Consider the following 14,589-nt stretch of genomic DNA (forward strand, 5'->3'; position numbering starts at 1 on the left):
CCTATAGCTCAAACTCTTATTTTTCCTGTTTCTCCATTTGAAGTACAGCTGAGATGGGCAGGTGACAACATATAGTTCTGTGTTTCCTCGTTTATTTTGTCACAAATCTTGACTGTGTTAAGATTTGTTGACAACTCCCATGTTTAAAGTACCCCTTTCATTTAAGTGGAAGGCAGTAGTGTCGTGGGTCAATAAACCAGACTGTTATGTTCTGAGGGGCGAGGGTTCAAATTCTACTGAGACAGGTGGTGAAATTTGAATGCAGTAAAAAGCTAACCCAGTATTGTCCATATAAACACTGTTGATTGATGTTTAAAAACCCATCATGTGCTTCAGGGAAGAAAACCCTTACCTAGTCTAGCCTGCATGTGATAGCAATGTGTCTTTAACGGTGAGGGTTGTCTAATAAATGCTGGCCCAGCCAGCAAAACCATGAATGAATGCATAAAAATTCCAAGGAACTTTATAAGGAGCATAATGAAACATAACTTGATGTCCAGCCACATAATGAGATAATAGTTGAGCTAAAGTTTGGGCAGAGATTTTAAGTGCACCTTAAAGGAGGGAACAGAGATAGAAAGATAGTGAGGGAACTCCAGAGTTTAAAGCTAAAGGCACTAACTGTGGAAACTGGTGAAAACTGAGGGGCGAGAATTGGACATGCCCAGAGATCTTGCCAAGGTCTGTTGGGTGGATGAGATTACAGAGGTGAGGAAAGCCAGGACAATGGAGGAAATTAAAAATGAGGATGGGAGTTTGAAAAGGAATCTGTTGCTTGACTGGGAAAGGGGAGCAGAGTGTGATGGCAGCACTGATTGTTGGAATAAGCTGCAGGTAAAGTGGAGAATTCGGTGCAAGTGCGAACTCAGTGCAGACGGGGAGAGGAAGCTGGATTCTGAGCTTGCTTTTAAATGAAGTTCCTGTTGCTGGCCTGTATTTTTCTTTGGTCTCTAAGCTAGAAAGATACATCCCACTGTTAGTTCACAAAATTTATTCCTTAAACAAGGCAAACTAATTAATTAATAAAATAATTGACTTAAAAAAGTAACAAATTAACAAGCCAAATAAATAAATATGGCTAGACAGATATGGTGATGCATTGTGTCTGTAGTGTAAGAGATGCTGTGTAGACCTGAACAACTCTATTTGCAGTAAGGACCAGTACCTCAAACAATGTCAGTTCTGGGTTGTTGGCTTATGCTACTTGCGTCAGAGAGAGGGAGAGCTACTTGAGCATTTTATTCCGGAATGCTCTCACTCCTCGGGTTAAGCAGAACATTTGAGTTGGGCAGTGGTCAGGGAGTTCAGGCTGTGACTCTGAGTCCAGCAGATCAGGGCATCCAAAATATAGTGAAGTTAGAATCCCTATAGTGTGGAAGCAGGCCATTCAGCCATCAAGTTCATCTTCTGAAGAGCATCTCACCCCATTCTGGTAACCCTGCATCCCCATGGCTTACCCACATGAAAGCATAGCCAACTCCCCCCCCCCCAGCTTGCACATTTTTGGGGCTCCAGGAGGAAACTGGAGGATACCGAGGAAATCCACGCAGACACGGGGAGAATATGCAAACTCCACGCAGACAGCCGGCTGGAATTGAACCCAGGTCCCTGGTGCTGTGAGGCATCAGTGCTAACCATTGAGTCACCACACTGCCCCACAGAGGAACCTTGGCCAACAGGGGTGGGAGGTATGAAGACTCTGGGTGGGTGAGGACAAGGACTGTAGAGTGAATGAGCAAACTGACCAGGCTACAGGAAGCCATTCGAGTGGAGCAAGTGAAAATATACCTGGTCATGGTAGTTAGTGGAAATCATGCTGTTCTGTCTAGTTATGAACAGAGCTTCAGATGCTGTGTTATTGACCCTTGCCAGGATTAAAGATCCTTACTTGTAGCTGAAGGTGAATTTGGAGTGGAAATGAGAGGATCATGGTCCACACAGGAACCAATGATTTCGATATATCAAGGAATAGTGTTTTGCTGAGAGAGATTGAGGATTACAGTCCAAATTTAAAAGCAACACCTCAAATGTTTCCTGAGCCACATACTCAGTACAGAGATAGACCGATTTGCTCGTTAACTTTGTGAGTGAAGGAAGGCTATGGGAGTTAGGCGTCAGTGCTAGGGAAAGCTGGGGAGGGGAGGTGTTTGAGGCAATTGATATGGTCAAGCTTGTCAAGTGTTGGAGATGTGGATGGCACAGTGGCCCAGTGGTTAGTGCTGCTGCCTCACAGCACCACGGACCTGGGTTCGATTCCAGCCTTGGGTGACTGACTGTGTGGAGTTTACACATTCTCCCTGTGTCTGCGTGGGTTTCCTCCGGGTGCTCTGGTTTCTTCCTGCAGTGGGGGTTTAGATTTAGCCATACTAAATTGTCCAGGGATGTACAGGCGAGGTGAATTAGCCATCGGAAATACAGGGTTGCAGGGATAAGGCTGGGGATGGGTCTGAGGGGGATGCTCTTTGGAGGGTTGGTGTGGATGGTCTGAATGGCACCTCCCTGCACTGTCACAATCACATAGGATGTGATTTTAACGGAAGCTTTTTTGGGACTGTGATAAGGACAAAGGCAATGATGGGATAGTCTAGATTATAACGATTGTGTATAGATTGAGTACAAACTGGGTGTTACATGGCAGCTGGCCACAGCAAACGTTTGACATTTGCTAAGGGAATGCACTGGGGATGAGATATCTGGAGATTGGATGTTAGATACTAGTTGGCAATGGACTATGTGCATATTAAGAGGTTAAACAGACTGGATATGGACTGCTCATGGTTTGAATACAGATTAGATAGAAGTACAGTGCAACTACAGACCAGGTGTAGGCTGGGTGTGGACCAGGTGTAGGCTGGGTGTGGACCAGGTGTAAGCTGGGTGTGGACCAGGTGTAAGCTGGGTGTGGACCAGGTGTAGGCTGGGTGTGGACCAGGTGTAGGCTGGGTGTGGACCAGGTGTAGGCTGGGTGTAGACCTGGTGTAGGCTGGGTGTGGACCTGGTGTAGGCTGGGTGTAGACCAGGTGTAAGCTGGGTGTGGACCAGGCGTAGGCTGGGTGTGGACCTGGTGTAGGCTGGGTGTGGACCAGGTGTAAGCTGGGTGTGGACCAGGTGTAGGCTGGGTGTGGACCTGGTGTAGGCTGGGTGTGGACCAGGTGTAAGCTGGGTGTGGACCAGGTGTAGGCTGGGTGTAGACCAGGTGTAAGCTGGGTGTGGACCAGGTGTAGGCTGGGTGTGGACCTGGTGTAGGCTGGGTGTGGACCTGGTGTAAGCTGGGTGTGGACCAGGTGTAAGCTGGGTGTGGACCTGGTGTAGGCTGGGTGTGGACCTGGTGTAGGCTGGGTGTGGACCTGGTGTAGGCTGGGTGTAGACCAGGTGTAGGCTGGGTGTGGACCTGGTGTAGGCTGGGTGTGGACCAGGTGTAGGCTGGGTGTGGACCAGGTGTAGGCTGGGTGTGGACCTGGTGTAGGCTGGGTGTGGACCAGGTGTTGGCTGGGTGTGCACCTGGTGTAGGCTGGGTGTGGACCAGGTGTAGGCTGGGTGTAGACCTGGTGTAGGCTGGGTGTGGACCTGGTGTAGGCTGGGTGTGGACCAGGTGTAAGCTGGGTGTGGACCAGCTGTAGGCTGAGTGTGGACCAGGTGTAGGCTGGGTGTGGACCTGGTGTAGGCTGGGTGTGGACCTGGTGTAGGCTGGGTGTGGACCAGGTGTAGGCTGGGTGTAGACCAGGTGTAGGCTGGGTGTGGACCTGGTGTAGGCTGGGTGTGGACCAGGTGTAGGCTGGGTGTGGACCAGGTGTAGGCTGGGTGTGGGCCTGGTGTAGGCTGGGTGTGGACCAGGTGTTGGCTGGGTGTGCACCTGGTGTAGGCTGGGTGTAGACCAGGTGTAGGCTGGGTGTGGACCTGGTGTAGGCTGGGTGTGGACCAGGTGTAGGCTGGGTGTGGACCAGGTGTAGGCTGGGTGTGGACCTGGTGTAGGCTGGGTGTGGACCAGGTGTTAGCTGGGTGTGCACCTGGTGTAGGCTGGGTGTGGACCAGGTGTAGGCTGGGTGTGGACCAGGTGTAGGCTGGGTGTGGACCTGGTATAGGCTGGGTGTGGACCAGGTGTAGGCTGGGTGTGGACCAGGTGTAGGCTGGGTGTAGAGTGTGCTTAAACTACAGCAGGGCAATGCGCTGTGACCACAGTGGAGATTTGATACAGGCTTAATCCAGCCTGGATGTTAGACATGGAGAGGATGTGACCCCGAAACCTTTTTCTTCACTAATTCCCAAGGATGTGGACATCACTGGCTGGCCAGCATTTATCGTTTGTGTCTTGATGCTATTGAATTCATAGCAATTGGTGTAACGGAGTAGCTTTCAGAGGGCAGTTCAGAGCCAACCGCATTGCTGTGGGTCTGGAGTCACATGTAGGGGGGCCAGATCAGGGTAAAGATGCTAGTTTCCTTCCCTTTCGTGAGCCAGATGGGTTTTCCCCACAGAAAAATCAATAGTTTCAGTCAACTGAATTCCAGATAATTTTTTATTTAAAATTGAATTCAAATTACAAAATCTAACATAGCAGTATTTGAATCTAGATCCCCAGAGCATTAGCTAAGTTTCTGGATTCACAGTGTAGACTTAACGTGACTAGGCCAATATCCTTCCCGTACTGGATCTAGAGTAATGCTGGATGTCCGACTGGGTGTTAGGCACTGGCTGTTTGCCAACTATGGACTTGGTGCTGTGTATTAGGTGTGGCATCACTGGCAGTTTCACGGCAGTGCTGACTATGGGCTGACTGAGTTCCGAGCACAGACCAGGTATCCCTTTGGAGATGGGGACCACCAGTAATTCATCCTCAATCTCCCACTGTGTGCATGCTCTGTGCAATCACTCAATGAAAGCACTTTGAGAAAATCATTAGGGAGAAGCTGATGGCTCAATTGCTGTGATCGTTATTTCATTGTCTCTCCACCCAGATCGTCTCTGGCTCCAGGAGAAGATAAAAGTTGAAAAACTGCAACAGAGAATTCAATTAACACTCCAGCATATTTTGCAGAAACATCACAGAGAGGATGGCATTCTGACAAAGGTAATCAAAAAGTTCAAGGCTGCAGGGAGATGAGGGAAGAGGGGATTGGCTGGATTGCTCTTCAACTGTTCAATGGGCTGATTGGCTTCCTTCTGTTCTGCATTTAAGAGATTTCTATCCAGAACCTCAAGAATAGAACAGATAGCTGCAAAAGTATGAGGTTGACAAAACGTTAAAAGCTAGAATCTCAAACACAATTCAGAAACCTTTGCCAAATGGTCTGTTTCTGCTCCTATATCTTATGGAGGTCTTAACACAGGGAGAATGTATAAACTCCACACAGTCGCCCGAGGGCGGGATCGAACCCGGCCTCTGGCATTGTGAGTCAGCAGTGCTGTCACCCACGTTTCTTGTGCTCTTCTGAGTATTTATGGATCAGATTGATGAATCCCCTACAAAGTAATGTGGAATGTGCATGTCCTACTCTGGGATTGAATGTTGCTGACCCACCAGGTCCTTGAGGACCAGATGAATGAGTTCCATACCTTACACCCAGTTTAATAAATCATGGAATTATGGAAAGACCCATTCAGTCAGACCAACCCACTGCCTTTTCCTCAGACACCAGCAATATTTTCCTCTTTCCATATTCATCCAATTCCCTTTGGAACGTAACAATTAAATCCGCACGGGGATGGGGCTCAGCCCTCGTGCTGTGAGTAGGATCTGTGAGAGTCATTCTGCAGATTTACCTCTGCTTGTCCAGTCTTCACAATGTTTGCTAATCGTTTTTACCCTTGCTTTCCCTCTTTCCCCAGCTGTTATCTAAAGTGTCTACGTTACGAACACTGTGTAATCGGCACATTGAGAAGCTGTCCTCGTTCAAAGCATTACACCCGGACATTGTGCGGGTACATTTCCCTCCGTTGTATAAGGAGCTGTTCAGCTCCGAGTTTGAGCAAATGATGCCGACGGATGGTTAGATATTGTCATCAGAGGAGATCGAAACCCTGGAAGTACCTGCATCAGATAATTGAAGATATTTCACATTTTCCCCTTGCTGCACTGCAGTGGCTGTGCACAAGTCCAGGAGATTAATGAAGCAACAAATTTCTTGGGCGGGGAGTTTAGGGGATGGGGCAGGGGGGGTGAATTAATATTAGTTTCTTCGTGAAAGTTGAACTTGTTTTTCTCATGCATTTAGTTTGTGTAGAGCACAGCGCACAGTGACATTATAATGCTGAGAAGCTAATTTAGAGCAAATCTTTTACAGGGTATATAGAGTAAATACGTGAACATAACAGTTATTATCAGTATATCATTTTAAACTTGATGTGCTGTGAGACAAAATATGAATCTGCAATTTAAGCACTTTTTTCCCAATTTGTACATGATATGTTGTATTTATTAGTTCTGTTAATAGGACGTGCACAAGAAATACAAGTTTAACAGTTGAGTGCACGGAGGGAGGTTCGGAGTTTTAGATGCTGCTTTAAGGTTGATATTTGTTTATAGTAGGAATGCCCACATACTTAGTTTGATTCACAAACGCACTCCAATTTCCGTAGTCTGTGCGGCTGATTATTGTGTCATTGATTCAGATGAAGAATGGTGCGATGAAGGGTAATGGAATCAAAATGATTTATAAAAAAACGAAGCCTTGTCTGGACCATTTTAGAGAGAGTTCTATTTTTATAACCCTGGTATGAATATTAGGAAGCACTTAAAATATTCCTGCAATAAAAGAGACGTGATTTGTGCGAGACAATGTTTTTTTGTAAGGCAAGCCAACAATAGAAAGAAGTGTTATTTTCTAAGAGCTTGGTGTTATTTTCTTGTGAGAATATGTCTGGTCCTAGTGAAATCTTTTCGATTAATGTGCCACAGTGTAAGTATGTTTCTGCTAATGAAGCAACACAAGTCTTTTTAATCTTGAAATGGAGGTTTCCTTGTGAAACAACATTCCAAAAAAAAACGCAAAAATGTAGAAACATTTAAAGTAAGTGTTTATCTGTGTGTGTTTGTGTGTGTTTATGTGTGTGTGTGTTTATGTGTGTGTGTGTTTATGTGTGTGTGTGTGTGTGTGTGTGAGTTTGTGTGAGTGTGTGTTTATGTGTGTGTGTGTGTGTGTTTATGTGTGAGTGTGTGTTTATGTGTGTGTGTGTGTGTGTGTGAGAATGATAAGTCTGTGTCACTGTTGCTTTTTGCACATTAACTTCATTCCTTGGTAGTGCAATATGTACAAAGGGTACTTGCTAGTGTACATTTAACCCCTCAGGGAAGATAAACAAAAATGTGTTTATACAGTCTCTTATCCTGCTAAGGGCTGTTGAGTAGATCACTTTGTGTGTCTGTGTGTGAGGCAGTCAGTCTGGCTCTAATCCTGGAGTGAGTCTGGATTCAGGAGTCAGGCCACTGTTTGTTTGAAATGCTCCCTAACTGTGCGACACTCCTGACAATTCCTGTCACTGTGAAAGACAATCCAGCATTCTGATTAAATGATAAGAATCCTAGGAAGGAAATCTTGAAGGTCCGACAGAAATCAGACAGAGGGTTTGAACTTTTTTAGCTCAGGGATAACTTAGAATATAATGAAGGTGTGGAATGGTCAGTAGTTCCTGTAACAGTAAACACAGCAAAGGCATTCAGACCCTTAGAAGTTGCAAACTGAATCAACAAGAATGTTGCCTACAATTAATATTGGAGGCAATTTATTGGACAGTGTCTGTAATCCACTAGAGTTATTACAGGCAGTTGCAATTTTGTTTTTGTAGAGGGAGAGCTGTTAGTGAAGGCTTCTATGGAATACTGGCTGACCCTAGATTTGCAATCAGAGCAATCAAAAGATTTGATCTGCTCTTTTCACCATTTACTGATGCATGTTAAATGAGAGCACATGTAGGTCCCTATCTTTCTCATGTTCACCAACACTGCATCAGCTCGAACAGCATTCTAGCAGTTTCCATCTCCCTGAGTCCAGGAAACTGACGATATGGGCATTTCCAAATTCAGACCCAAGATCCCATCTGGAAAAAGAGGGAAGAGTGTGGAGTCAGTGTGGAGAATCGATTTGCATCTTGGGTCCATCTGTCACCCACTCCCGGGACAGAGGATCCAGATCCCGGAGACAGATATGCGATGGGGCACTGTGAGGGGGCAAGGGTGGCAGGTAGACTCAGCCCTGCAGAGAAGGAGTCCAGTCACCAGCGTCAACTTTATCTCCAAGAAACCAACCCTAAGTGGAATGAGCAAGTCTGAGCCACGCAGGTTTGGAGCTGTTTATCACCGAAGTGCAGCTCTCAGTTAGAGGAGGCTGCAATTCCCCAGGAATTTAGATGGGGCTTTCTATCTATACAACAAGGGTCACCAGCCGGGCATTTCCAGAAGCTTTTATTCCGTACTGATTCCTCCAACTGTTCTCTCCTGCTACCCCAACCCATCTATCCCCATGCCTGCACACCTGCTGTTGCGCCCACCCCCCATATCCCTCCTCATGGAACCTGCACCCCTTGATGCCAACCTTGCCCCCTCACAATACTCCATCACTGGTCATATCGCCCCCTCCTGGCACACAGTGTCAAGTGAAAGGGCTCTTCACTGCACATGTGGATAGTCTGTGACAGTCAACCAATCATAAGATGCCCTACTCCTCACTTTCTCCATAGAATCCCCTACTGTGTGGAAGGAGGCCATTTGGCCCATCACGTCCACACCGACTCTCCAAAGAGCATCCCACCCTATCCTGGTAACCCTGCATCTCCCATGGCTAATCCACCTAACCTACACATCCTGAGACACAATGAGGCAATTGAACATGGCCAATCCACTAATCTTTGGACTGTGGGAGCACACAGAGAAAACCCACCTAGACACGGGGAGAATGTGCACAGTCCACACAGACAGTTGCCCGAGGCTGGAATCGAACCCAGGTCCCTGGCACTGTGAGACGGCAGTGCTAACCACTGAGCCACTGTGTTGTCCCACTTGGCATTTAACCGCACACCAAATATTTTCTGTAACTCAGAATCAGAGTGTTCAAAGATAATGTGAAAACGGTCCCCATTCCTCTTTCTGTGTACAATGACATATTTGTTCCTTCAACTGTCTGCAGCAGCAGACAGCGAATAGTATTTAATTCCTGAATCTCTCAAAGCAATCTGGAGCATTAGCAACTCATCATTCATTAGAAGCCAATACTTCCCATATTCTTCTAATTACTGTTTCCATTTCTGTGCCACTCCTGGGGCTTGAACTCAATTTTCTGGTCCATTAGGTTGTTGTGACTGTGTGACATGTGATCGACAGAATTCCAAACATGTAGTTCAAAGTTTGCCCCTCTAGCTTCCCAAAGGTGACCTGCCTACCTCAATGAGAAGAGGTCCTCATTGCGGGCAGTCCATCTTGTAATGGGTTGAAGAGAATTCTCCTCCACCGAAAGCACTGGAGACTGGGTCGTGGGATTTATTGAAGACAGAGTTAGTTGGTATGTTAATCAACAAGAATTATGGAGGGCAGAAAGGAGCGTGGAGCTGAGACCACAAACAAATCAACCAGGACCTTTATTGACTGGGGAAGCAGATTCAAAGGGCAGATTGACCCACACTGCTCAACAGTCCTGTGTTTCCACAGTCACCTGCTCCTCAGTCCTGTGTTTCCACACTCACCTGTTCCTCAGTCCTGTGTTTCCACACTCACCTGCTCCTCAGTCCTGTGTTTCCTCAGTCCTGTGTTTCCACAGTCACCTGCTCCTCGGTCTTGTGTTTCCACAGTCACCGGCTCCTCGGTCCTGTGTTTCCACAGTCACCTGCTCCTCAGTCCTGTGTTTCCACAGTCACCTGTTCCTCAGTCCTGTGTTTCCACAGTCACCTGCTCCTCGGTCCTGTGTTTCCACAGTCACCTGCTCCTCGGTCCTGTGTTTCCAAAGTCACCTGCTCCTCGGTCTTGTGTTTCCACAGTCACCTGCTCCTCGGTCTTGTGTTTCCACAGTCATTGGCTCCTCGGTCCTGTGTTTCCACAGTCACCTGCTCCTTGGTCCTGTGTTTTCATCTGAGAGTCCAGCACCTTTAATACAAGAACAGAAAAGTAAGCAACAATACTGCAAGTAAACATACAGACCATCAGTCCAAACCAATCCACGCCAGCCATAATCCCAAACTAAACTCATCCCACCCACCTGTGCTTATTCATGAACTTATCAAAATGTCTTTTAAACGTTGTAACTGTACCCACGTCCACCACTCCTTCTGGATGTTCATTCCACACCTGAACCACTCTTTGTGTCAACAAAATTTGCCCCTCGTGTCTTGTAAATCTGTCTCCTCTCACCTTAAAAAGATGCTCCCTTGTTTTGAACTCCCCACCCTAGGGAAAAGATAACTGCCATTCACCTTATACATGTCCCTCATGATTGTATACACCTCAGTGAGGTCACCCCCTTAACTTCCTACGTTCCAATGAAAAAAAAAACTCCCAGCCTATCCAGCCTTTCCTTCTAACTCAAACCCTTCTTTCCCAGCAACGTCCTGGTAACTCTTTGGTGAACCCTCTGCAGTTTAATAATATCCTTCCTATAGCAGAGTGACCAGAACTGGACACAGTGTTCCAGAAGAGTCCTGTGCAACCTCAACATAAAATCCCAACTCCTGTGCTCAAAGGTCTGAGCAATGAAGGCAAACTCCTTCTTAAACACCCTATCTATATGTGACACAAATTTCAAAGAATTATGTATCCAAACCCCCTAGGTCTCTCTGTTATACAATACTACCCAGGGCCCTATATTTAACTGTATATGTCCTGCCCTTGTTTGTTTTACCAAGAGCAGAATTTACGCATTTAGAAGTAGGGTCTTGGATAATGTTGTGGAACAGAGAGACCTGCGGATTCAGATGTATAATTCTTTGAAACTTCACAAAACAAAAAGACTGCAAATAAGCAATAAATTGAGCAAGCCTCCCCAGAGATATTTAAACATTCACATGAATCACCTATATTCAATCATTCCTGTGAGTGGGATTTCAATGCTGGTTGTACACTTCATGAACTGAGATGGGTGAAGCTACTGGAAGCAGGTAGTGAATGAACAGTTAAAGTCACCATAGTCCCCACAGACCATCAGGCTGCTCTGTCACAAGAGAGAGAGATGACTGGTGGTGGTTTAACCTGAGGGTCACCGTGCCTCAGGTGAGAGGAGAGGGTGTAAAGGTCCTTCATGCTAACCCCAGCTGGAGCAGGAATTGGACCCACACCGTCACATTGCATTGCAAACCAGCCATTCAACCAACTGAGCTAGCCGTGCACAAAAACAAAGGATATACAAGGAAGTAGGAACAGGAATTGATCCGTCAAGCCTGCCTCGCCATTTGATGAGGGATGGAAAAATTGCACAAAGAGGGGTGTATGCCTTGCTTCCACCCCTCTTCCCCCATTGAAGAAGTCAGCAGCATACTCACCAATTCAGAACAAGCCTGCCCCATGGTCATAAAGCACCGCCCCCCAGTGGCTGGGAGTTGCACTGTCTGCATCTGGCAGCCAGGACTATAGACAAGGCCATCCAGGAGGCCTGAGGGGGACTCCAAATCCAGGCCTGGAAGGGACATGAGGTGGGAAGAGTTGTTTTTACTTTTCTTGTTTCACACTTTTATCAATTATTTGTTAGCTCCCCCCAAACAGAACTTCTCAAAAAGAATAATTTTATTCAACAATAAATTACCAACTGGCCTCAGTAATTACTTTCAAACAGTGCAAATCCACAGCTGAAGTTAGTCTGCCCACTTTGCAGAATGCTGTTCTGAAGAACGGGTAATGCCAAGTTATTAACATTGATTTTAAAAGAAATCTTTCAGCTGAGTAGACCACCTGAGATTGATTTGGACTTGAATAATAAAGCTACCTGGGAGGGGGCACTTGTGACATCGTGGTAGTGCCCCCACCTCTGGACTAACGAGGATGGCATTCAAATCCCATCTGCTTCAGAGGTGTGTAATAACATCAGGTTGATTCAACTAAATATAGTAGTGAGCACTGCTGCCTCACAGCACCAGGGCCCCAGGATCAATTCTAGCCTTGGACGACTGACTTTGTGGAGTTTGCACATTCTCCCCGTGTCTGCGTGGGTTTGCTCCGGTTTCCTCCCACAGTCCAAAGATGTGCAGGCTAGGTGAATTGGCCATGCTAAATTTCCCATAGTCAGAGGGGAATGGTTCTGGGTGGGTTACTCTTCGGAGGGTGAATGTGGACTTGTTGGGCCGAAGGGCCTGTTTCCACACTGTAGGGAATCTAATCTAAAACAATTCAGTGTGAATAGAGCTTGTGTGGTACCGTGGTAGTGTGCCTACCTCTGAGCTAGGAAACCTGCTCCATCTGCTCCAGAGCTGTTCAATGGTGTCTCTGGACAGATTGATTGTAAAATACAAGGGAAAAATACGGCAACCTCAGTTACACTGCAGCTAATGCATCTTCTGTATTACTAATCTGAATTTGTTCTTGAATTCAAACCACAGTCTCAATTCAGATATGGAATCCCAGCACTGATGGCCTGTTCTCTACCAGAATGGTGAAAGGATGCAGTGTGTAATATTGATTTTGTTTCAAGTGTCACTGCTTTTCTTAACAACTGCTCTAAACCTTTACCGATGGTGAACCTTTATCTACATAAAATGATACTTATCAACCATTCACAGCTATAGTTCTTTGTGCATAGACACGCTACAGGTCAAATGTACACCTCAACTTTCCTAATGCATTTTTCCCTTTCATGGTCACTTACTTCTAATAGATGACCTCTATGTCACAGCACCATTGTTCCATCAATATTCCTTACCATGCACCTACTGTCTGCTCTCAGCAATTATAAGCTTCCCAAGAAGTATCCATAGAGGTGTTCTCTGATAGTTCCTATGAGCAATAGAGTCAGTCTCTTTTTCATAAACAGAATATGGACTTTAGAACACTTCAAAACAATTTTTAGCGTGCAAACGATTTTTCAATCACGAGCAATAAAAATGAATATTTTATACGGCGACAACATTGAAAGGTTTTTTTAAAAAGAAAATATTTTTAACTAGATATTTGTTTGAGTTGCTGTGTATTTTAAACTCATCCAAACAATGGCCTGGTATTTTGTCGTTAACAATGTCAGAACTCAGCGGACTGCTTCTCTCTCTCTGTGTCCTTTATGTGTGTGTTACTCCTTCCCCTTTGTGAAGGAGCTGTTCTGTGTTGTGGGTTTGGGCCTATGTGGACCTTTCCAGTTGTACGATATCTTCCCAGTCGAAAGAAATGCGTTAATAGGGCAAGCCCAGACAAGGCTTTTATTGTTTGTGTCAGGTGGGAAACTTTCAAATAGGATTTAATCCTCTTTTTATGGAATTTTAGCAATTTTCTTGTCTCCAAAGTACCGATGATAATAATAATAGATAAAACTCTAGCCATAACACCATGTTGAGCAATAAAATATAAAATTAATCACTTTCTGTGCATAGTAAGACTTAGACTTGAGCGTGTGAATGCAACCTGTTATTTATCACTTTCTTCCTTATAAATGACTGACTCTTTTGTTTCTAACTAAAAACGTTGCAGTGGCCCATTTGGAGTCTCTCCTCGCTCTCTGCTTTTCTCTCGCAATATTTAAAGTTCTATCACCCTGTATACAGCTATCTTTTTAAAGTTCTCTGTTTGTTTCTGTATAGATAAGAAAGGAAATGGTATTATCAAGCTGCTCAGTGCAAATATTTACCTGTTTATTAAAGACTGCATTATTATAAGTGTATTATATCTCTTTCAGTATATGCTTATCTTAGCCATAGTTACAAACTAGGGTGTGCTATTTTGTGTTTTCTGCTGTGTGGTGATAGACAAGTTGCTTTGTGAACAAATACCTTTATTCCTAAACAGTACCACCCTTCGGTCACCTTACTTTCACTGAGTAGATCAGCCACAGATAGGTGCATCTAGAGGACTAGACTTGGGATATGTCCAAGGACTGAGGAAGCCAGTCCTTTTTTGTCAAGGACAGTGTCAATTTCCTTTAATTGTATCTTTCCAGATTCTCTTTAACTACAGTCTGCCTATCCTAAATAGTCTTGCTCCTTCACTGATTCCTAAATAAAGAAGTATTTTGATTTGTTTTGTAAATAAAACTGTAAAAAATATAAGAGATTTAATGTTGTCTTTTAAATACCCAGATTTTCATTCTAATATGAATGTTGTTATATTGTACTTAGAAATGGTTATCTTTAATATTACCTTTAATAAAAACTGCAGGCAACACATCAATTTTAGATGTGCTTTATGTGCGGTTATCCTATAATAAAATTATTGCTTATAATGGGCTCTGCCTGATGTCTTTTTATTTCGATCCTACTCACTCTGTTCACAGTAACTTGGCTCAATGTTGCTGATTTTGTGCTGAATTCTAAGTCTTTGGATCACATCCTAACTGAGGGGGGAACCTTCGCCTTGTCCTGAATTTGCCTTTTTAACCACCTTAACTGTCTTAAATACAGCCCGAAGGTCCCTCAGTCTTTGCAGCCTATCATGTCTACCCCTGCCTGTCCCCATCTGTCTATTTTCTCTTCTCTGTC

General features: G+C 45.1%; 1 protein-coding gene across 2 annotated transcripts in view; it reads left to right on the top strand.

Annotated features, from left to right (window-relative positions):
* LOC140458481 (nuclear receptor ROR-alpha A) overlaps positions 1–14,268 on the top strand; it is a 915,004-nt gene extending 900,736 nt beyond the window's left edge. For both annotated transcript variants that reach the window (XM_072553141.1, XM_072553142.1), the window contains 2 exons: positions 4,956–5,068; positions 5,827–14,268. In XM_072553141.1, coding sequence (XP_072409242.1) covers positions 4,956–5,068; positions 5,827–5,991 — 278 coding nt within the window. In that variant the 3' untranslated portion in view covers positions 5,992–14,268. The remainder of the gene's footprint in view (positions 1–4,955; positions 5,069–5,826) is intronic.
* The last annotated feature ends 321 nt before the right edge of the window (positions 14,269–14,589 follow it).

Source organism: Chiloscyllium punctatum, chromosome 33, assembly GCF_047496795.1.
Source record: "Chiloscyllium punctatum isolate Juve2018m chromosome 33, sChiPun1.3, whole genome shotgun sequence".
In the NCBI taxonomy this organism is placed as follows: Eukaryota; Metazoa; Chordata; class Chondrichthyes; order Orectolobiformes; family Hemiscylliidae; genus Chiloscyllium; species Chiloscyllium punctatum.